The 24,428-nt window shown below is 36.0% G+C and overlaps 3 protein-coding genes across 4 annotated transcripts in view; 1 reads left to right on the top strand and 2 right to left on the bottom strand.

The window, feature by feature from the left end:
* Positions 1-17,300, top strand: part of p130CAS (Serine_rich_CAS and FAT-like_CAS_C domain-containing protein p130CAS) — a 64,807-nt gene extending 47,507 nt beyond the window's left edge. The window contains exons 4-9 of the mRNA XM_018444674.1: positions 12,184-12,313; positions 12,926-13,232; positions 13,585-13,931; positions 14,249-14,541; positions 15,203-15,559; positions 16,499-17,300. Coding sequence (XP_018300176.1) covers positions 12,184-12,313; positions 12,926-13,232; positions 13,585-13,931; positions 14,249-14,541; positions 15,203-15,559; positions 16,499-16,786 — 1,722 coding nt within the window. The 3' untranslated portion in view covers positions 16,787-17,300. The remainder of the gene's footprint in view (positions 1-12,183; positions 12,314-12,925; positions 13,233-13,584; positions 13,932-14,248; positions 14,542-15,202; positions 15,560-16,498) is intronic.
* Positions 17,301-20,075: 2,775 nt separating this feature from the next.
* vnc (GNAT family N-acetyltransferase vnc) lies at positions 20,076-21,302 on the bottom strand. The gene has a single exon (XM_018444699.1). It carries the CDS (start codon positions 21,222-21,224, stop codon positions 20,670-20,672), a length of 555 nt encoding a protein of 184 aa, XP_018300201.1. The 5' UTR covers positions 21,225-21,302; the 3' UTR covers positions 20,076-20,669.
* Positions 21,262-23,000, bottom strand: LOC108720601 (small integral membrane protein 13). Of its 2 annotated transcripts, none has more exons than XM_018444702.1 (2): positions 22,397-22,741; positions 21,262-21,477 (listed from the first exon to the last, which is right to left on the bottom strand). In XM_018444702.1, exons 1-2 carry the CDS (start codon positions 22,488-22,490, stop codon positions 21,338-21,340), a joined length of 234 nt encoding a protein of 77 aa, XP_018300204.1. In that variant the 5' UTR covers positions 22,491-22,741; the 3' UTR covers positions 21,262-21,337. The 2 variants fall into 2 exon arrangements, 1 of the variants encoding a protein (XP_018300204.1); XR_001936533.1 differs by lacking the exon at positions 22,397-22,741 and adding an exon at positions 22,853-23,000 and having other exon boundaries at positions 21,400-21,477.
* Between the last annotated feature and the right edge of the window lie 1,428 nt (positions 23,001-24,428).

The following is a 24,428-nucleotide window of genomic DNA, read 5'->3' as shown; positions in this document are numbered from 1 at the left end:
GCATGTGCATTTCTACGATAGAAATACAACGCTGTCGTCGTCGTCGTCGTCGTCGCAAAGTCAACATAACGAATGAGCTTTCTCGTATCAACCACGTCAAGCGAGTGACCACATTGGAACGCAAGTACTTATATTTACATGTGACACGAGAGGTTTAGTTGTTCATTATTGTAGAATTTTGAACTTCAGCATTCTTTCGTTTTTTTTTTTTTTTTTATATAAAAAGATTATATATTCTTTTTTCCTTTTATGCAATTTTTCTTCATCTCCTTTTTTTTTAATGACAATGAAGTATCACACAAAACTGTGAACTTCACTAAAAGGAAAAAGCTAAAAACAGAAAAGTTAGAAAAAATATAGTTACACAAATGTATAAAATTTCACGCAAATAACATATAATTTATCCTATCATGTCATATCAGCTTGTCTAACACGAACGTATATTAAACCTGAATTTTAAGTGAACAATAAGAAAAAACATTACATGTTTCTGCATATTTACGATCGAATAACTTCAGGAATGTAAATTTCTCGGTTCGAAAGGAATCGATACGCGATAAGTCTTTAGGGAGTACCTCACGAATGTCACGGCAGGTATTACACCCCACCCTCTGTAAGACCACCCCAATCGCTCCATCTTCCTATCTTCTCTTTCTATCCATTGCAACGGTGACATACCATCTTATTGCATCTCAAAGCGATTTACAAGAAGCCCACTCTGCAAGATGCCTTACAAGGGGCTACCTTTTCTGACTCGTAGGTCCGCCGATGTCCTTATATGTCCGCCGATTCTGGACAGTGTCCACTTTCTGACATCGCTACTCTCTGTTTCTCTCCTCCGCAATGTTTCCCTTGCAACGCGAATGTGTATGGGACACTCCCGCGCGCGCACGCAATGGGATCCCATGGAGTCATCTCGATGGAATGTCTAGGGCGGTTAGCCTCAAAGAAGAGTGGACGCGTTTCATCCTGCGTCTCTGTGTACATCCACGAGAGTTCTCTTCCTCGATCGCGTACCCTCGTACTCCTCTTCCGTCTCTCGCCGACTACTCCCGACTTCCGAGAATAACTCGTGCACGTTTTTACGCCTTAGAAATCTGCGAGATCGGGTGCTTCTCTCCTAACTGCGGCTATCCGAGTTATTGCACGAAATAACTATAAATCAGTGATGAAAAAATAAATAATTAAAGGACAGTAGTTGAAAGATAAATAAATCAGAGATAAAAAATGAGAGGTAGAATATGTGATGTGTATATATATATACATCACATGTTTTGTCTATCCTCTTGAAATTATTGGATACGTCTTTTATACATGAATATATTCGTGTATAATATTATTAAATATTTTTAATTTGAAATATATATGTAAATCTTTTAATAAATATATTTAAAACATTCAAAATTTTCCAATAAATTTATGAAATGCTAAAAGAAATTCTGTACAGAATTTGCTTTAGAAATAGTATAAGTAATATATAGATATTTGATATTTTTTTAATGAAAAACCAAATAATACATAAATTAGAAAAGCTTTTTACTAAATATTTTTAGAATTTATTTTGTTTTTAAGCATCGTAATCTGTATTTCATACATTTCAAAATCATTCTTATTAAATTTAATTTATATATTTTGCGTTCCTTAATATCTCTTATTTCTTTAAGCATTTTTTATGCTTCAGAGAAAAATGAATACTATTTATGTTTCGATAATTGGCTATCTCTTACCCAACTATGTTTAACTTATACAAAAAAATTTGCTAATTGTTTATGAAAACGAGACGATATCGTAGTATCTGGTAGATTATATTTGCCATTCGTATGTTAAATATTTAAAGTCTTGACATATACAAAAAGAGAAACAAGAGTGCGTACGACGTAGGCGAAAGGAGCTTCGTGCACCGGTGATGTTAACTAGAATAACCAGATCGTAGCATGTTCGACTGCCTCGGTTTGTAACAGCCAGTGGCGTACACGAATCTGCACACGACAAGTGCAACTCGCTCGCGTTTCCGCGTGGGTGGCAAATGCAAATGCTATTTGGAACTTCTGTTTACGACAAATTTTAATCAAATACGAACATAACGTATTAAAAAATTGTTGTAAATTGTTATAAACTGTGTATAAATATCTGACGAAAAATCGCTGATATGTGATTTATTATATCAAACGCACCAGAGATAGAGAGAGAGAGAGAGAGAGAGACCAGTGTCAATCAAGTAATACGTAAAATGAGTGGAATAAAATCAGATAGCATGGTAATTCTTCAAAATAATGACATTACACTGAGAAAAATGGTTGTACCAACAAGAAGTACGAATATAAAACGAATTTTAATTATATGAATTAGATTTCTGGTTATTGTAATTGAGTTTCTGATCTCAACGGTTGAATTTATCAGAATTCCAATTAATGCAACAAGACTTTTTCCAGTGTAGCTTTCTAACTTTCGTTTTATCAAACCGTAATTGAATTTAAAAAAAAAAGTGGATATTTGGCTTTTGCAATCAGATCGCAAGGATAATTCTGCGCGAGACGGATGCAATGTTCGTCTTGCAGCAGCTGCCTGCCTCTAGGACGTTCTTCTCATACCTTTCGCTTTGTGAGCGCAAATGGTGGCGCGATAACGATATATAGTGCGGGGGAACAGAATGATATTCGCCCGGGGCGCGAATGCTTCTTGAAGCCGCTATTGGCGACGGCAAGTATAGACAAACCTCACCGCCGTTGCACCGGCTGAAAATGGCATGGAAAAGGTAGGAGGGAATGTGAAGAAGGAGGTGGCAGGATAGCGGGAACAGTAGACAGGCCTGCTCGACGGATATCGAGGAAGATATATTCCGCTAAGACGGGAGTTGCCTGAATGTGGGCTGAGCCTGTCTTTAACGACCGTTATCAATGAACTGTGAAACTCGCGTGGGATTATCCACTCGTTCTTGGCGCTTGCAAATTTCTGATCCCAGACACGACTGGTCTGGTATCATTTTTATAGCATCCGTCGCGAATTAAGACCATTTTCTCCGACTTCTGCGACTCTTACTGCATTTATGAGGTATATAAACATAACGCTGATCTCAATCACTGTTGATTATTTTATCTGAAAGAATAATCTAAATTGTTTTACTTTAAAAAAAACTGTTGAATTTTTTAAAATATCTTCTTATGCAAAAATTATATAAGTTATTAAATTTTTACAAGGAAAGAACGGTTTTATTGAAGTCTCTAAAAATTTAGATAAATGCAACTCTGAAAATAATTTTGTTGAACTATCAAAATAGCTCTAACTGTTAGCTAAAATGTCGAAATTTTTTGCAATATTACTGAGCTTGAATTTTCTATAATTATTTTGATGATCCAATAAAATTATTTCCTGATGTGTATTTACTTAAATTTTTATATACTTCAAAAAAACCGTTCTTGTACAAGTTTAATAGTATATACACAATTTTTTTGCATAAAAAATATTTTAATTCAATGGTTTTGTAAAAAGTAAAATAGTTCTAATTGTAAGTAAATCATTTTTTCTGTGTAAACTTAAAAGAAATGAGATTCTTATCGTCGAGCTTTATTCTAGCTCGGGAAATTCTAGAAATGTTCTTGAAGAAAAATACCGCATTAAACTCAGTTAAATGTCCGACTTTAGGAAAATGCATTTCGTAATGGCTTCCAAGAAATCGCATCGAAGTCACGCGTCGCCCTTTCATTGCGCTTAGGAGGCAGCAAACGTTACTTCCGTTAACTTTTTTTATCCCGTATTTCTGAAAGCGCAGGTATAAGTTGTCCGATCCTAGAAGAACTATATTTAAAGAAGTTCTTTCTCCAAATTTTTCTGAGAAAAAGTTCTTGAAAAGAAACACCGCAAACGTATTCGTTAGAACCAAAGACTTATCTTTCGAACGATACTTCTCGCCCTCTTTCGTAATGGCTACCACGGGAAACGCGTTAAAGTCACGCCTCAGCTCTTTATCACATCGTGACACGCCTAATTTGTTCTTTCTCATTAACTTTCTTACTAACGACAAGCTGTTCCGCTCGATAGTAGCTGTATATTGTTTTAAAAAGCAGAAGCGTTACTGATAGAGATAAATAGTGAATTTCATTTACTTGGGTCATTGATCAATTAGAGCAGCTGTTTATCTGAGACAAGAGTCATGAAGGATAAAAATTGATTGAGAACATACCCGGAACTTCGTATGAATGGGCAACCATTTGATTGGGCCAGAGCGTTCTATTTTTAATGTTCTGTAATTAATCAGGTTTCTGTATATTTATAAGTTTTTTTAATATGATAGTAACATGATATGAAGATATTAAAACTATCAACTGTTCTTTATCACTGATTAGTTTCAATATCGTCGCATACATTCAATATCCTGCATACACACTGAATTTAATTGATTAATTTAATCTATTAATATTAAAATTTACTGAAGAAAACACTACAAGTACACTCGTTAAGAGTTCTGCTTTCAAAAACTCTTGTGTTATTGAAGAAACGTTTTTCCTCTTGTATCGCAACAATTTTCGTGAAAACGCGTCGAAGTCACGCGTCAGCTCTCATCATCATTTTATTCGTGTCGACCTGATGGTTCTCTCCATTCGTTTTCAACTTTCCGAAGAGGAAAGGGTTTCCCCTCGACAGACTGCAAACAGTTCCTCTTTCCTCGCAACTCCCCGCGTCCGGTTAGATTTCCGTTCGCCGCACAATTTCCCTGCCTGATCTTAATTTCCCTTTCATCCACAGGCGAGTTCGTTTCCGTTGACACGTGACTGGAGGCCGCTCGAGAGATCATCGTTGCATGTCGTTTCTCGCGTGATCCTACCTTCCGTTTACCAGGAAAAGCCTATTTACACGAGTCATTAGGAGGTCCTCGTTGTCGAGCTAACAGTGACTTTATTGTTCCACTTGGTAATTATTCACGCCATGATTAGCGACAATGTAAAGGAGATTTAATATATGGAGTTTGTTCATATTTTTATAAAAGATTTTTATAAAAAGATATAAATATATTTTTTACATTTACATTTTACATTTTTTATTTTTCATAAAGAAAAAAATCCCGCGCTCACACACATTATCTTCGGAATCTTATTACTCTGCTTCTAATCACTGATACTGCTACCTTCTATTCCTAATTTTAGTTCGCTACGATACAGATTGCGCGTCTCGATAAGAGTACCTCAAAGCAATCTAGATTCGAAATGAACTGGCCTCGACACCGCGGTGCAGAATTATCTCGCGAATTTATAACGCGGGATAAAACGAGAAATCCAATTTCATCTCGTGGTACGGCCGTCATGGATTAACTAGCGTAAATCACTCGCTTCCAGGATGCTTTCGAGTGACTCGAGGCGATCGAAGTAGAAGTCGCGACCCGACAGGAGCCGCAACAGTAGCCGCTTCTTCTTGATCGTCGAGAGACTATCCCGACCGTTTATTAAAGGGACAATAAGCGATGTTATCTCGCGTAATAAACCGGCGTGAGCGCACATACACACATACGCGCGCTATCACTAGGATCGTAAAAGGTCCTATTATCGCGTGCAATTTATATTATCTATCTCTCTCGGATGTTCATCTCGCTCATCCTGATTAATCAGATAGGGTTATTGATATTTTTATTGGTAATTTCGTAGAATCAATGATCTGCGTCAACAAACGGCGATATTAACAGCAATGGTCCATCTAATTTGAGCGATCTAAGAGATAATCATATTATAATCGTATTATTTGACTCATAGGCGAAAGGTTACATTTCCTTCCGCATTACATGCAAGTACTTAAGTAATGGAACATGCTTTTCTAGGGATAGCGTGACTCGATTTATGTGCTGAATCAACTGTAGATAGCTTTAATTACTACCTGATCACATAACTTCTTTTCAATAGTACTTTTTTGTCCATTTTTCTTTTCTTGTCAAAATATAAAGATAAATATTTAATAGCGCAAATGAGAGAAGATTTTAATGCCCATCACTTAAAATTTAGTTTCGCAATATACTATAATAAAAAAATTTACGACCAGGTAGCGATAAAGATTCGTTGTTGAAATTACGATTAAAGTTTGATTAATAATGGTTGACGAAACCAGCCATTATTGTATGTTTTACAGCCACCGCCTTCATACATCTAGACGGCCGTCTTCATTTCATATTTTATTATTCTGCGCACGTTTATGGACGAAGTGCATCCAAAGTTTTGCGAGTTCCATGCGAGAACTTCATAAGCAGCAGTCTAACAGGATTACTACGGTGTTCACGTCTTGTAAGTGTATTACGCGATCGGTGCAACTGGCTGTTGCACGTGAATTTACTAATGTAAATACAGTCGTTGCCGAAATTCATCGCGATGCAATGTCAGCTGGGACCAGGATTTATATGTAAAGCAAATTCGCGCGTTACGTTTAGATGCTTGCACGAAATGTGGGGACTCACAAGGGGAGATTTAATGATACAGTGTGGTAACATTTTACGAGGAATTTCACGCAAGGTCCTCGCGTGAATTCAAAATGATTCTTTTATAAAAAATAAATAGAAGTCAATTTTTTTGGATTTGCGCATTGAATATCGTATCGGTATAAATTGTAGTCTTCACTCACGTTCTTTCAAATCTGACTTCGGAAATGCGATCGAAATTTATCGCAAGTTCTTTAAGTATATATTTACGGCGACACCTTTTGCGAAATCAAAATGCGTAAATCATTCCCATAGTCGCGCCTAAAAATTCTTATCGCGGCCTGAGACAAGCCGAAAGTCCTGCTTCCGTAGGCGAGCCTCCTTCCGTGTTTCCATGGAAACCTTTCTATCTCCCCCAACCTCCTCTTTCTCCTTCCTTTCCCTTCTATTTCTCCCTTTCTCCCATTCTCTTTTCACCCCTGTCAGGAACGGATCTATAATTAATAAAGCTGATTAAATTAATCAAGTGATTAATATCTACCAATTTTTGCAATTATATAACATATTGCATAGATTTTAAACAAACGGTTAAAAAGGCAATCTATTCTAAATTTAAATTTCTATACTACATTTATATACGTTTACAATAAAAATTAATTTTATGATCTTCTAATTTAAATTTATTGACTTTTATTTTATATTTGTAGAAGAGAATGGTCAACACTCATTTATGTGACGAAATGTGTAATTTGAATTAAAATTAAATCTTAAAGAATTAACTTCCGAATCGATAAAATTATATTATCCGCATCTAGCAGATTTATTAATGAGCGAAGTAAATTTTAATTTTTGGAACGTGTCTAAAAATTTATAAATTTTTATAAACTTCCATTTATTTCAAATTAGTAAAAGTAAACTCAGATTTCGTTTATTTCCTAAAATATTTATTTTTTGTAACACGACGAAAATTGTATTCGTAAATTATTTAAACTACATGGAAACTTAGATATCTCCGTACCTTAGGGTCTCCAGAATTCTGAATTCGTCACTGTCTCTCATTCTCCCTCTTCTTCTCTCTCCCTTGCTTTCTCTCGTGCACCCCCGTTATACGCCTTTCACAGTTAACGCCGCGACGCCCGGTATCGACCGAGGGTGTATACCCCCTCTCTCCGGACTGTTCTTCACCACCAACCCATCCCGTTAGTTCTAGTGCACCCTTACGTTGCACACGAGCGCTCTCAACCTTCCAGCATCCTCCCCTTCATCCCCTCTACTACGCGCCACTACGATAGTACTATTCGATTCATAATAACAAAAAACACACGATAGCGTACTCGCGAGCAGCTTTAATTCACGACGAAGCAGACGGTGCGGTTCGACGGCTTTACTCTTTACGGTTCTACTCTTTCAATACAGTCTATTGTTTTACTGTTCATTTCACATGGGGAATTTTGATTAATCCGTTGTTAATCACGTCTACAGAAATACAGCTCCGATTTCTGTGTCATTCAAATATAAAATGAGGTATAAACTTATAAGAACTCATTCTTAACTTCGTACTTATTCTTGAAAACTCGTTCCACAACTTTTAACTTTTATCAAACTATGCATCTATTTAAAAAAGTTCTTTTATATGGTATGAATATGATATGAAAGTTTTTTTATATTCATACTTAATTTTATTTTACTTGTATGTATGTACATATGTGATTTCATAACATCTTGTGATAAAAAAATTACCGTATCTCTTCAATTTTTATTTGTTCCTGATTTTTTTATATTATAGCGTAATTAAGATTTTTGAAGATACATTTAAAATTTTGTGAGAGAAAATTTTACAAAGAAGAAAAATTATTACATATTTAATTTAAGTTAATATGAGTAATCATTTTAATACTAATATACAAATCATTTTAATACTAATTATTTCAACGACCGACTTATTCAGTCTTTCGTATCTAAACATTTCAGAATCACATACAATTATAATTTTATCCTTTTCAGATCTATATATCTTCATTTTTAATACAATGCCTTGAATTAATTCTTCATGACTTCTCTTTACAATTTTATAACTATAAATGGCTACAGATATGTGGAAACAATTTATTAAACATTCAAGATCTTCTCTTGATTGGAGAACTTAAAGGATAAACTAATTGTATTTTTTGTTAATTTTGACTTTCCCTATTTGTCTCGTTTAAACAACTGATGTTGTAGTCTTCATCTTGACTTGAAAACGCTCGTAAATCATGAAGGGTAATCTCAACTTTGTCGCATAGAAGGCGAGCTATAATCAAGAGTGAGTTATAGCATAATTAGCACATTTCCTGGTTCTAGGTAACGGCCACCTTCTCACGACGAGTGTGCACTCGCAAGAAGGAACTTGGGTTCGCGTAGAGAGGGCAATTAGTGCAAAGTGCCGTTCTTTCGGGAGGATTTCCATTGGACTCTCTCTGTGCCTGAACTTTGAAATTTTAAATTAAAGCTCAGTTCCGTTTCCTTAATCTTGCACTATATTCTCATACTTGATGAAAAAGCTTTTACATCGAATATTGTCCAACTTGGAATAATTCCAAAATTTCCCAAGTGACGGCTCTGAACAATTTAATTAATCAGAAGTTACTGTTTTTAACGATGTCTACTTTTTTTTGGACGAAATGCAAAAAGATTTTAGGTTATAACTATTTTCTCGTAAAGTCTGATTTTTAAACAAAGGTAAAATCACAGCACGATCTTTCATATAATTAGTGAAAGGAAAATAACTTCTTATTATACATGCGCGATATTCATGACATACAATAAGAATTAATCAGCGTATCGTTTTAGAATTTTATACAGTTACATCATTCACATTTATATGCAATCTCGCTTTCACAGTCGATAGTATTGAAACAAATCATTTCGAATTTCTTGCAAGCGCGCTCGATCGGCAAATCAAATGGGGTCGAAATGATTTGTTGGAAGGGAGGGAAGGGTTGATTCGGAATCGAGGTTGTGGCATCGTGTTATTCGGTGGTTGGGTTCTTGCTGCCTATCCGATAAGAACTGACCCAGATTCCCGTCGTATCTTCGGCGTTTCCGTGGACAGAACACATTGAGGAAGCGCATCTTGCATGCGCAACTCCTCTCGTTCTCCTGAATGTGCAATAAGTTTCACCGATCAAGAACTTTCGACCGTAAGTAGAAGCCTCGGTTGTTCCACTTCGGTAACGCAAAACTGGACGTCGATAGTGAATTGTGAATTGCTATCGGCCGCGCGAGCTTTACGACGATATCGTAGTCGAGACTGCTCCGTTTCATGTGCAGGGCGTGTCCAACGTTTCTCTCTCGTTATAATAAGTTATAATATATTTTCTAACTTTCCTCTGAACATATTACGGATCTTGCTTTAAGAATGTGACTGAGATTATTTTGCGAAACAAAAGCGACAAAAAATGTACGATAATTTTCTTTTGAATGAAAGAAATGCCTCATCATTTTTTGCAAAGCTATTATATTATACACGCGCGTGCGATATTTTTAATATAACATATTAAGATATTTTTATTAAAAAATAATATATTTAAAAATAAAATTTGTATAGGTATTTAAACATATTTTTATTTTTCAATCTCTTAATTTTTATAATTTTTTATTACAGAAATGAAAAGACTCGATACTCTATAAGAAGGAAAGTTCTCAACTGCTATTGTTCGTGCACCACGACGTGCAAAGAAAAAAGAAAAGAGTAATAACAAAAGCGTAGCACGCTTAAGCGTAACGCAAGAATTGCTGGGCTTTTATTATTGCAAAGCACCGGCCGATGAGCCTCCGAGATTACACTCTCCTAAGGGGGATGTTTCGCCACCCCTTTTTCTCTCATATTTATCCGTCGCATCGGCTTCCATGCTTTCACGTTTTATCAGCGGAATTACATTTTCCCGGCGCAGCGGTTCAACGCTCGAAATGTGCAAGCTTGCGCCGCTGTTACGTCCAGCCGGTGGTTTAATTTGTGATATATGAAGTTATTCAAATATATTATTTTAATCATTTTTAATAAGCGCTATTTTAACAGATTTCGAAAATGTTAGCAGACAAGAAAATTTCATTTCTCAAATGTATTTTATTTTAATAAAATTTTAATTTAAAAGTTAATTTTAAAAGATTTCAAATAGTCTCTTTATGTTATTATAAATATATAATTTTTATAATTATACATTTGTTATATATTATTCAGTATTAAATTACAACGAAAAATACTATTCGATTAAATTTGGAGATACGGTAAAAATCATATAATTTTATTAACAATAAGTAAAAAGAAGTGTCAAGCCTCAAAGTTAGAATAACAATTCTATATGTAATTAAAATATATTTACTTCAGAGATACATGATTGCGCACCAATTACTTTCGGATTTATGACACCATCAAACTAAAATAATAATAATAATAATCTCACAAATTAAATTTTATCGTTGAACTCGAAGAACTATTATTGCAAGAAATATTACTTTATCTGAGATCGTACATAATATTTTTACGAAAAGTATCACACCCTTTATCGAGTTATTATTGTTATCAAACGTTTCGTACAATATGTGTATCTCGTGCAGAATAAATCGTGAACCTTACGGCGTGTTTCTCATCGAAAGAACGGCGCTTTGGCAATTTTGCCGATAGGGAAATTCCCTTTTTTCCCCTCGAGTTCTTCTCGATCCTCGTAGGAAACTCAATTACCGATCTCGTAGAATTAATCCGCGGCTGTGGCGGGCTGCACTCAAACGAGATCCTCGAGGTCACATCGCTTACAGTGGAAAGAGTAACAGAGCTGATTGGCGTTCGCGCAAATAACTTCGTTACGAGTTTCGTCACGAGCACGGTTCACGTGGATTTAGCTCCTGTGGCGTCTATCGAATCAGCCCCCGGTATTATCTCTCCTCTTTTTCCAAGTTGATTATTGTCGAAGAGTTTTAGAAAATCTTAACGCTGCCACGACACATTTATGTCTGGGGCATACATGTGAAATAGCGACACTTACTTAAACGAGAACGCGGATACGATGGTTCGAAAAAGTGCACGTGGTTTTAAAAATAAATTTAATACTGTGTGTGATATATTGGAAAAGATTATGCAATTTATATTTCTGAAAATGGATGTCCAAGATACCTATCTCAGTCTTACAAAATATAAATTCGCTAAATATGTAAGTGCTTTATACACGTTATTATATTTAGCGCGAATTATTTTACAATTGAAAAAAAATTTACGTTTATTTTTATCTAAAAAATATATTGAATATTATTAATCTTTATTTAATTGTAAATCATCGCACAAAAAAGTAACAAAAATTGAGATGTAATGTTGGGATATTAAAAATCCCACGCGAGTAATGTAAAATTAAACAATATATATAAACAATATTATTTTATAATAAATATTAGTATTAATTTTGTAATTTCATATACATATATACATGTATAAAATATAATATTATATATAGGTATATATTATTTTATATGTATATAAATTATCAGAAATGTAATGACGATATATTAATTTTATACATATTAGAGTCGTAATTTAATTTGGAGAATTATTAGAATGGATGTGCTTTTTAATTTAGTTTCACGCGTTTGAATAATTTTGATTAAAATTAAACTTGCAGTTAATTGTTGCGGATAGAATAATGAGCGAAACACGACGAAAAATGTTCAACTGCGAACGTAGATGATGGAAACACAAAACGTAGAAACTCTGGTAATTAATCTGGATAAAATTAATTGCTTTGCTGTTTTCGATTATGCAGGTTGTGACGCCGCAGAAGTGTGGGGATGTCTACCTGTACGACCTCCCAGCAAGTCGGGGAAGTCCTGCGCCACCCTCTAGACACGAGTCACCCCTCAACTCGACGAACAATGAGCATTCGCACAATACGGGTACGTATTATTCGCAAACTAAACATTCCGCCTATAACCAAATAATAATGGTGGTAAAACCGTCTACTAATACTTATTCAGTGACTTAGATATTGATTAATTTCATGTCTGTCATTGTTAGTTTCTGAAATAGTTAATAGCCACTCATTTTTTAAATTAGGATTTTTTAAATTAGGTTTAATTTCCACCAATGTGAGATTAATTTTAATCTCAGTTTAACTCACTATTTTTATTTACTTTTTTCTGAACATTTTCTCGGAACATACAATATCTCAACTTCAAATATTATTAGGTTTCAATATGCAAAATAATTCAGAATTATGGAATTTTTTTCTTTATTTTTATAAATATGCGTAAAAAAATATATAATTGTGTTTATGTTTATTTTGGAATGCTCTCTTATTTAGAGCAAATAAAATTCATCATATACATGTATACGAAAAATAAATATTTTATACTGGAATTATCTCATTTATCATCCACACGCCAGCCTTATCCTTTCTATAACACAGCATACCGTAAGCGTCTGTGTGAAATGGCTTCCCTGCCTGTTCAGTACTCAGAAGTTGATCCGAGGATTCCTTTAAATCTTGTTAACTTCTACCTGCGTAGGACGATATACGAGCAACAATGTGCGAAGTTCTGTCGACAATGGGGGCGGCGACGTGAACGAGTGTTACGACGTACCACCACGCGCGATCCCGGTGATCCCCTCGCCGGCGAGCAGCCCAAGTCCGGCTCCATCGTGCTATGATATCCCAAGGCCGCCGACATCCTGTACGCCCAACTCAAATTGCTCCGGCGGTTCCGGCATTACACCGCTGGATTGTTACGACGTGCCGCGACCGTTGCAGCCCCTCACGCCCAGCAGCTCGGCCTCCAGCCTCACCAACGACGGCTCCCTCAGCGGATCGAACAGGTACATCCGTTCGCATTTCCACGATGCGTCACGCTATTCGGGCTCAGGAAATTTCCCGGTTACAACATTATGGTAACTCCATTGGACGTACGTTCTTGGAAGTCCAAGAATCTCAAAACTTTACGCGTCCGAGAAGTTCCTCGCGTGAAATAAATCAAGAACTGAACAGAGTTCCAAGAATCCTGCAAAGGATGATTTAAAGAGTATTGCGAGTTGCGTCAGAAATTCAAGATTGCGTCTCTCCTTCCACTACTAGGATTTTGGCAATGTCGTCAGCCATAAATTTGAAAAGTTTCCAATCTAAAATTTTGCTTCTCGTTTTCCCGCGTGCATAACGATTCCTGGATTCCAGATCGAGTTTGGCCGCTCCAGATTACGATGTACCCCGACCGCGTCTTCCAGCGTCCTCGTTGCCGTCCCGACACAATACCCCCATACCGAAGACCCCGACACCACCGCCACCATCGCAACAGATTTACGATGTACCAGTTAGCAAGGAGCTTCCATTGGAGTTGGACTCCGCTCTGGAAGGTTTGCAAAGATTGCAGAGCGAGGCGTCCGCTGCGATAGCGAGGTTACTGGGCTTCGTGAGCCCCGGTTGGAGAACGCCACAGCGATTGGATGCTACCCTCATGGACCTAAGGCTAGCTGCTCTCAGGCTCAGAACGTCTCTTCACGATCTCGCCGAATTCGCGGAAGGTAAGTAAATAAAGAGTTCGATTTAACATCTTGATTCTTAAATGCAATAGAAACTATCATGAAAATTATTTTCGTTATTTTAATGAAATAAAATATTAAAATTCTATTTTGATCTCTCTCTCTCTCTCTCTCTCTCTCTCTCTCTCTCTCTCGACACTAATTGTATATATAGATTGTTCAAAGTGAGCTTAATATATTCTTATATTTATATTTGCAACTCTTTAAATTCACTGCACAACAATCCATCCTATCTTTCTATAAATACTGAAACATAAAATAGCTTTTGAAATTTGAAAGAGATCGTGTTCTGCGCGTAGGTACACTGGGCAATGCAGGCAAAGCACCAGATAAGGGCCTGGCCACGAAATTACGACCGCTAGTGAAGGCGCTTCGTGATTCTGACAAGCTCGTACAGGAAGCCGCTACTGAATTGGACACGATGGAATGGGACGCGAGTAAACTCTGTCGTGGCGGTGGTGATACACCGACACCTACTAACGGACCTCCGTCCTCACTACTCCTACCTATGCAGTCAGATCCCCTTGATCAGCTGATCGCGTGCGCTCGAGCACTTACGGAAGACGTTCGTCAGGTTGCTAGTTTCATTCAAGTAAGTATCTTTTATAGCTGTAAGATTTAATATATTTATTACAAATAACAATTTCCGATTTTACGGAAACGAACAATCGTCACAATATTCCTGAAGAGAAAAAGGATGCATTAATTTAAATATTTTAAATCAAATTGATGAACTTATTGATGAAATTAATAATAGAAGAATTGGTCTTAAAATTCTTTCATTTTTTTACTATCCATTTATATATTTTATTGATATATATATATTTTTTGTGTAATTATATTTCGAAAATAAAAAGGAAATTTAAATAAAGAATCCTTTTTTTTTAATTTCCGATTTCTTTTGTAGAAATTAAAATGGAAAAGATAAAAGAGTAAGAAACATTTAATATCTACTCTTGACCAGAACATTTAGAATAATATATATTTTATTAAAATTTAAATTTAAATAAAGGATTCCATTCTTTTTAATTTTTTATTTCTTTTGTAAGAATTAAAATGGATAAAGAAGATAAAAACATTTAATACTTATAATCTAATTTTTTTATTTTGAATTTAATAAAAAAAATTAATTTTTAAAAATTTTCTTAAATCTTTTTATATTTTATATTTTTTAAATACTAGTTATGCAAATGAAGTTGATGACATTTGAGCAATGAGCCTTTGTTGCTGATAAAGAGGCTCTGTCTGTGCAGGGAAATTCCACGTTGCTCTTCAAGCGAGCGTCGATCATCTCCACGGGCAGCAGCAACAATAGCGGCGCCGGAGAGGATTATGACTACGTAAATCTCGACTCGCGAGAGGTTGTAGCGAAGCAACGAGAAGAATTGCGAGCCTCGCTGCCGCAGGAGCTCCGCAGCAACTACGATCTGCTGGTGTCCGAGGCGGACAATGCCGCGATTCAGATGCCACCCACGACCCCGACGCCCATGGATCCCAACGACAAGCAATTGTTGGCCTTCTACGTCGCCCAGGTCATCACACACGGCGCACACCTAACTCATGCCATCGACGCCTTTCTGCAAACGGTGGAGCATAATCAACCACCCAAGGCGAGTAGAATTGTAACAGTTCTTGTAATACTGGCACCACCCGTCGCGCTTCTTCACGTGAAACACGTAGACCTTGAGCATTGGCTGAAGTAACAATCGATGTCATTTCCGTCACGATAAAAATTAAGATTTGAATTTTTTACGATTCTTTTTCTATTTAAAGATACTTTTCTCAAAAATTATTTCATAAATTGAAACGGTTGTTAATTTATGAAACAACGCTTATTATCTTTATTCAATAAGAAAAGTTGAGATTAAAGATCTATTACAATCGTTCAGAAATTCAGTAAACATTTCTTCCATTTTTTCATTTGGCTTGAGCATTGCGCTTTTTTATTGCGGAACTTAAATACCTATATATGCATTTGGGTCAACAGTCTCGATAAGAATGATAGACTCGTAGATATCAGCAGTGCGCTATTGTGTGACAGACTGCCTTAAGTTAGCTCACGTCAACTGCATGTTTCCATTACTTTTTCACGATGACCTCTTTTCCTTCACAAGTGCATTGCACGCAACCGGCATCGCGGTTAAAGATAAGTAGTTAGTAAAGTATACATCGTAAAATCAAGAATGAAACAATAATATTAGAAAATAATATTTGAATCTTAGAATATATAAAAAATAAGATAAAATATATTATAAACAAAATCATTAAATATACCTGTTTCAAGTGTACATATGTATAAAATAAAAACGACATTATTAATCGTTATCCTTTTTTGTTCATGCATTATCTTTGTGATTTTTATAAATCTTCCATCAATATTCTATCCGTACAAATTTAACAGATATCTGTTCATTATATTATTGTGTTCATCAAATAATAATTATTTATTCAAATCAATTTATTCTTCAAATAATTTCTAATCTTTTTTTTTTATTATCGAGATAAACTTTAAGAAAGATTTGTTTAAAACATGCTATAAAATTTTATAGGTTTTCCTAGCTCACGGCAAGTTCGTCGTGCTGAGTGCGCACCGACTAGTGCATATCGGCGACACGGTGCACCGAAATGTGACACGCAACGATGTGCGAACGCGCGTGCTACAATGTGCGAACGCTCTGAACGAGGCGCTTGGGCAGACGGTGCAGAAGACGAAGCAAGCCGCTCAATTCTTCCCGAGTGTTACCGCGGTCCAAGAGATGGTCGACAGCGTCGTCGACGTCTCGCATCTGGCCAAGGATCTTAAGGTCGCTATGATACACGCTGCTCAACAGCCCTGAGGAGAATTGTCACGATGCGGTCACGAAACCACAAGTTCCTTCAATTGAGACGCGGTCCATGGTAGTTTCTTTCTCGTTAACGGAGAAACTTTGAGACTGCAGAAGATTCAAACGCGTAACGCGTTTTTGAATTTATCTCGCGATTAGAATTGGATATCGCGTTGATAATTTGAAGACAGCGCTTGAGAGATCATGTCGAGTCTATTCGGTGTATTTTTTCTTTCTTCGTCGAGATTTTTAAAGGAATTGCTAAGAATCGTCAGCACGTTGATAAAAATAGAATATTCTTTCTTATACGAAAGTGGATCAAAAGTATCTCAGGAATTTCTCATGGATGTGGTCTTTCAAGCGTTATCTGGGAGAATCATTGGTGGCTGACTTTTGAGATTCAGCCACGAATAGAAATACAATAGTACTGAATAAGCCTGTTATTTTTTTTTAAACGAGCACTAGTGCAAAAGAATTTCACTTACAAGGGATGTCACCCAACTGTCCGGCACCGATTTGAGTCTCCGTGAAATATGTTGTTAGACACAAAAATCTAAGAGACACGTATAAAAAAATACGTGTCTCTTAGATTTTTGTGTCTAACAACATATTTCACGGAGAATCAAATCGGTGCCGGATAGTTGAGTGACGTCCCTTGTTAGAATCCCAACAGTTTCGATATTAAATGGCGAAATAATCAAACATGATCCATATACGCTTCACGAAAGTGAAAACATGTCCGGATATTCGCACACTTTAGTGCGTCTCGTGCAGCTATTATCCTATTTCATTATAAAGAAAATCCGTGGCCTAAAATAGGAACCTGCTACTGCCAAAGCTCCGGTATATAGATCGTAAGAAACGAAGAAAACCACAGCCCTGGAACGAGTGTCTTTGTAATGTACTCGAAAATAATATAAGCATTGTAATCTTTCATAGGAAATATATGTAGCCGTTTAATTAGACATTCAGGTAGACGTGTGATGTGAAACGGAGTATAACGAGGCCAATAGCTTTCTGACTTGAGTAAAGCATTTCCGAAACGGCTTTCGCGAATTTGCGACCTGGTAAACACCGTTGTTTTACCACGTCGTAAAGTCCATTTCGGATATACGCCCACGACGTATGCAGCTAAACGTGTTAGTAGTTTTATAGATGTATGTATACAATAGAACATTACACACGCGAATAGACTTGTATTCATATCTCTCTTTTAGAGAACTGGTTTCACCGATATCAGTTAACCGTAATTTTACTTTCGCAAATTCCTTGTTCTTTTGAAAAGAATTAAAATAAGGAAGAACTTAAATTGCAATTACAATTAACCAATATTGCTGAAATCGATGACTAGCAATTTTAATGACGGGTTTGAAGTGTTTTCCTGTAGTGAAGAATCATCGCTGCTTTTACTTAAAGGCAAAAGACCGATATGAATACCAATGTCGAATTGAGGAACAACCGTGTTTCTGTTTTTGTAACTCGATCGTATATCAAAAAATTGACACCAAGAAAATTCAACGCAGATTCCTCTGCGAGCAGTACCTTTTTGGGATATCCCATAAAGGCAAATTATTATTTATTTTGCGGACAGTTTTTTTGGAAGACAGTTTTTAACGAATTTTATACAAAGCTTTTACCGCCGGGTTACGACTTTTTCGGATGCCCAGGCCTTTTTACCAGGCTCTTCCATAACAATGAATTAGTCACGTGCGCACATTGTGAACCGCAATCAGCGGCGGATCGAATTTGTTAACGCGCAAAAATTTCCACGGCAACTACGCGTACTCGCGAATCTTTTTGCACAACGAGACCAATAACGCCTTTTTGATAAAGCGAACGAACGGATGTTTTTATTAGATCTATAGCAGGTCCTGTGACAGATTGACAATGCAAATGTTTAAAGGATATCGCATTCAGAATTTTCGTTTTATCTCCTAAATCATTTTTTGCATTTTCATAACTTTCAAGTGGATCAATCATGAAATTTTAATTATCTATAATCATTGAAACTCTCTCTCTCTCTCTCTCTATCTTTTACATTAAATTGGATCTTAAGGACTAAAGCTAAACCGAACAATATCACATTAAGATCTGAAAAGATTAGCTAGATTATCTTCGAGTTCACGTCTGTTGAAGCCAAAAGTATGTATACGATCCAACTGCTAATTTGCGGCGCACTTATTCTAATGGCATTCTCCACGTGCGAAAGTGTACTTAAAAATAGCTCACCGACTATAGCATTCGCTCAACGCATGCGAAACCATCCAACTTTGTATCTATTAGAGTTTTACCGCGCCTCGTTTAAATAACGGAGATATAATTGTGATTGTGAATGCGATTACGCATGTTACTAGCCGTGTATTAAAATGTGACAGGCTGTTTTGTTGCAGCTTTAACGATACGAGCATTTATAAGAATTCTCCCATTTATCTGGAGGTTTTATCTCTCCTTCGAATTCTTTTTTTTATCTTATTTTGATCGATTAATGTGATTTACTGTTATGTATAACAAAGATGAAACGATCCTTTCAGAAGGATTTATGACATTTATCTTACATTTTATTTTTTTAGAGACTAGATATTCAAGCATATCGCGCATGGAGAAGCGTTTATACGCGAACCTCGTTTATGAGACTTGTATTATAATTTATTGAGGAAGTGTTTTTGTAATATAATACATATGTCAGGCAGTTATATACATATATATATAGATAGATAGAAATAACTTGTATATTTAGAAGTTTATATGATAGTCGAATCGATAGGTGCTTATCCGCGTTGAATCACCGTATTCAGATGTCATGTTATAGCATTTAAGTGGAATGGTTTCTTTTTATTGTAAAACCCTGACGAACGACGTTATAGATATTATCGCGAACATCAATTCGTTATTTCCCTAATTTCCCTTTTGTACCTGGATGATCTTTTAGCGATAGTTGTGCATCATCCTCGCGGTCACTCGTAAATATATATGTAACGGTATTACTGTAAACTTACGAGCTACTTATCCGAGGGCAGCTATTCCAAGATCAGAGAAGAAGTTGAAAACGAAATCTCTTGATGTAGCATGCGTGATGTCTTTAAAGAAACGTCGACTACACAAAAATTGTTTATATCTCTTAATGACGCTTTAATCATGTTTTCAATATAATCACGCATGGACAAATCCTGCATTTTATCATTAGACTTCGTGCTGTTTATAAACTTGAGATACGTTATAAACTGAATAATTATGTTACTTTAAGGACATCTTATTTGTATATAGATATATTTATACATATTATATATACATAATATAATTATTCCTATTACAGAAATGGAGTATGTATACACAAGCATAATGGTACATCCGAGATGCATTAGTGGAGTAAACTTATTTGAATATCGTGCAATGTCAAAAATAATTTTTAAGCCAAAATACACTGAAAATGATAAAGTATTTGAAGAAGAAAATATCTATCTATCGAGATAAATATAGATCCGATTTTAAAGTGTAAGTAGGAACTGTATAAATTGAGCCCATTTCAGTGCTGTAAAATATTATTTTTTTCTACCATACTTTTTAACAACACGCTTGACAACGCCCTGAACAATTAATTTTGCATAGTGGCGTGTTACATGTGAATTACAGTTTCAGTCATTCAATAAAGTTATAATGAAAAAAAATCAAGATTAATTAGATTGCCCAGAATCTTTTATTTCTTATATATTTATAAGTCTTAATTACATTGCGCACATTGCGTAAACTGAAAACAGTCCCAAAATCCAATCTTACTCCATCGTGCAAACTTTAACAACTTTCATCCTCCAGTCGCATATAAAATATTTTTACTAGTGTACCAGGTCAAACTTTGATGAGTAGAATCAATCCGGTTTCGTCAGCAGCTGTGAATGGACTAAGAATGATCGCCACAGCATCTACCTAAATGCGTATGAACATTGCCCTCTTTGTGCGCTCTATCTCTAAGAGCCTTTTCATGATGGAAGCTGGTGAGATCTCGTTTCATAGCATAAGCATCTTCGCCGTCCGCATAATATTTTGGCTCTACTTCCGATACCTCGAACTGCAAGCTGCTTGTGTACAAGTTGAGAGCTGCACGATTACTTCTGCGCACATGCAATGAAACGTATTTTGCTCCGAAGCACTCCACCATCGCTCGAGAGGCCTGATTCATCAACTTTTGCGCGATACCTAGTCTTCTGTGAGAGCGCTTTACAGCGAGACTGGTAATATGCCCGTGGGGATTGTCCTCACAGTCTTCTTCCATCTTGGCAAGCACATATCCCACTATTCTTCCTTTTTCGTCCTCCGCTACGTAACTCAGTTGCGGCCAAGACAGAGCATGGTATAGATAATATTTCATCTGATAATTCTCAGGTAAACATTGCAAATTGCAATGCTGTATATTCAGCAGATCTTCTGTAGTAGCACAACGTATATTTACAGACATTTTAGTTGGATATATATTCTGTCAGGTATCCAAGATTAATTTTACTTTATACAAAACCGTTGTGTTGGTATTATCAATATTATAAATGATTGCTCCAATATATTGTCCGATATTTAGTCACGACGAAGTTTCTTCATGCGTGCGCGACCATTCCTCAAATCGTTAACTGACGACGATTCACTCATTCCATTCCCCGTTAACTCTCTCACAAAGCGGAACCGTGATAGGAAGAACGTCCAAACTAAGTACCAACCTGGAAAAGAAATCATAGTATAAATATTATACAATATGCAATTATATAAAAACAAAATAATAATAATGAAACATGCATGATTTCACGTTGAGTAAGTTTTATAATTCAGATTAAGAACTTGAAATATATTTACATTTATCTCTTATTCAATTTAATAGCATCTTAATAATATAAGTGCTTTAAGCATTTTAATTATGTATTTCAAATTCTTAGCCTAAATTATAAATTTTATAGGGATATGTATAAAATTCTATAATTTAGTGCTTAAAGTTCCGATCATATATCTATACATTGTTAAATATTGTTAACATTACAATATCATTATTGAGTGCTTAATCGTTTAAAATATTTATATTTGTGTATTTAACTTTCTTAATTTTACATATAGCAGCTTTTAGTATGCACTAATCTGGTGTAATGCAAGTGACTAAATTCGCGATAAGAATTTGGAGTACATTCTTATCTCTTGTTCGATTTAATATTTTAATAATACAAGCACATTAATCACGTATTTCAAATTCGTAGCCTGAATTATAAAATTTATTATGTATGTATACATATATATATATATATATATAATTCTACATAGCGTTTAAATATATTATAGCAAGCTCTTTACTGTCACTCAATGTAAATGTGTATGTAAAGCATGACATAATGCAAAACAATATGCTTATCACTAATAGCGTTACATACAAAACATGAGCTCTATACGAGTGTTGCACTAAATTTAAAAAATACTAGAACACAATTAGGTGTCTATACACGATCGCATTTACAGTACCGGTACGCAAATCCGCACTGAGCACAAAAAACTGAGAAACTTGTGCTGTCGTATCCGCGTGTTTTTTTTTCCTGATGACGTAATTATGTCAAAGCATCATGATCAAGATATCAGCGCCCTGATACGAGTGCTTACCTATCACAACAAGGAGGAACACTATTAATAAACTGAATACCACGGAGAACGCCGTTAGGAAGATTTCCATCGAGATTTCCATCGGGATTTCCATCAAGAAGCGAAAACGAGAAAAAAGAAAGAGGAAAGAAGAAAAATGTGTGGAAGAAGTGATTTTCCCTACGTCCTACGTCATACGCGCGAGCGATGGCATAACTACTCCTTCACGAGGACAGCTTCACGCGAGCGGCACCGTACACGTGCTCGCGAGTCAACGATCAACAACAGAGTATGTCACGACGACGACGGACGACGGCGAGTTCATGCCTTGCCTCTCACACTTGGCACGCCATTTTGAAAATCGAAATCGCAGGTACGCGTACAGGTTATGGTTCCTATCCCCTCCTCGTCGGCGAAAATGTATGTATGTACCGCGCCGCCCGGACGATCATCACGCGATCTCGCAACGGCACTTACCGAGGTCTCGAAGCAATTTAGGTAGACGCCTTGGCTAACATCATCTCCACGAACTTCTCAATCCCTCCTACGACTCCTGCCGGCGAACAATCCCGCGGACGAGCGAGTACACCTAACCTAACGCTACACAACATGCATTCAGACTTCGGACACAGTATATACAGTAGCGCAACTCTCACGATTTCACCGTGGATAAAAATGAACTGCACATGCGCGAGCGAGGTATGTAACCAATCAGGGCACTTATATTCCATCTCGCTTCTTCTCTTTATTGTCGCTGTCTGTCTGCACCGTTAAAATGTCCATATAAGAGATTTAAATAGCCATTTAACAGAAAGTGACAGTTTTGATTAATTATAACTGATTAGTTTTCTCTGTTGAATGCAGCTATTATCAATTAGTTAACGTAATAGGTACGTTTCAGCGGAACACAACAGTTTTGAAACCATTTTTATGATTGTGTGCTAAGATAGAATCCACCAATCCTTTAGATCTAAAAGTATAATACAATCAGCGCAAAGAAAACTTCCAACATTTGCGAAATAAACGCTGAACGCAGTCATTTTTTATTCGTTTTTTTAAATAACATGTAACAGGTTTAATATTGTTGTGATTTGACATATAGTAAATTGAATTAGTCGAATAACTGGATTTTATCTGACAAATATAAGAAGAAATTTAAAAAATAAATTTAACACCGTTTTTTTAACAGTAAAGGAAGAATATTTCAAATTGGAGATAAGTAATATCGATCAGTTAAAATAAAACGGATTGCTATATTATTATTAGTTTTCTTATTGCGTTTATATTTTGTAACTCTGACTATCATTGCAAATAAAAAAAGGTTAAGTATAAGTACGAATCTCCTTATATTTCCTGAGAAATAAATGTATATCTATCATGTTTCATTTTTATTTTATTTTCTGTTTTAAATATAATGTATATTGTGTAGGTCTGTTATTTTTCGAAGGTTCTGAACTTATTGGATCAGTGTACACCAGTTCAGAACTTACAGTGGAAAAAGAACAGACCTTATGCAATAAAGTAGAAAAAGAGAAAAGGTTACAACAGAGAGAAGAGGTGAGATGGAATATCAATGCCTTGATTGGTTACATACCTCGCTCGCGCATGTGCAGTTCATTTTTATCCACGTTGGCATCAAAGGTGCCGACAGAGAGTTGCGCTACTGTATATACTGTGCTTCGGAGTTGAAGCAAGTTGGATTGGGGACGTTGGGGTTGGTTGGGATTGAAGTAGTTTATTTGCAGCTGCTTTAGATGTCGTGAGGAACACGAGGTGTTACACCTTTTGCACTCTAAATAGAACATGTGTTAAGCCTTGTGTCCACGATGCTAGAAATCCGTCCGAGATCTCGGATGAAGAAAGAATTGACCAATCGCATTGATCATGTGACTAAATTGTTTAAATGTGATTGGTTAATTCTTTCTCTCTCCGAGATCTCGGACCAATTTCTAAAGCTCAGTGTCCACGATGCTAGAAATCCGTCCGAGATCTCGGATGAAGAAAGAATTGACCAATCGCATTGATCATGTGACTAAATTGTTTAAATGTGATT

Source organism: Mycetomoellerius zeteki, unplaced genomic scaffold, assembly GCF_001594055.1.
Source record: "Mycetomoellerius zeteki isolate Tzet28-1 unplaced genomic scaffold, Tzet1.0 scaffold153, whole genome shotgun sequence".
NCBI lineage: Eukaryota > Metazoa > Arthropoda > Insecta > Hymenoptera > Formicidae > Mycetomoellerius > Mycetomoellerius zeteki.
This window is presented reverse-complemented; position numbering and strand designations above follow the sequence as displayed.

Excerpts from the sequence above, each read along its gene's own strand:
- vnc (XM_018444699.1), bottom strand. The coding sequence starts at position 21,224 with ATGTCTGTAAATATACGTTGTGCTACTACAGAAGATCTGCTGAATATA.
- LOC108720601 (XM_018444702.1), bottom strand. The coding sequence starts at position 22,490 with ATGGAAATCCCGATGGAAATCTCGATGGAAATCTTCCTAACGGCGTTC. Across the intron at positions 21,478-22,396 it reads GTTCCTCCTTGTTGTGATAG|GTTGGTACTTAGTTTGGACG; the intron begins GTAAGCACTCGT and ends TTTCTTTTCCAG.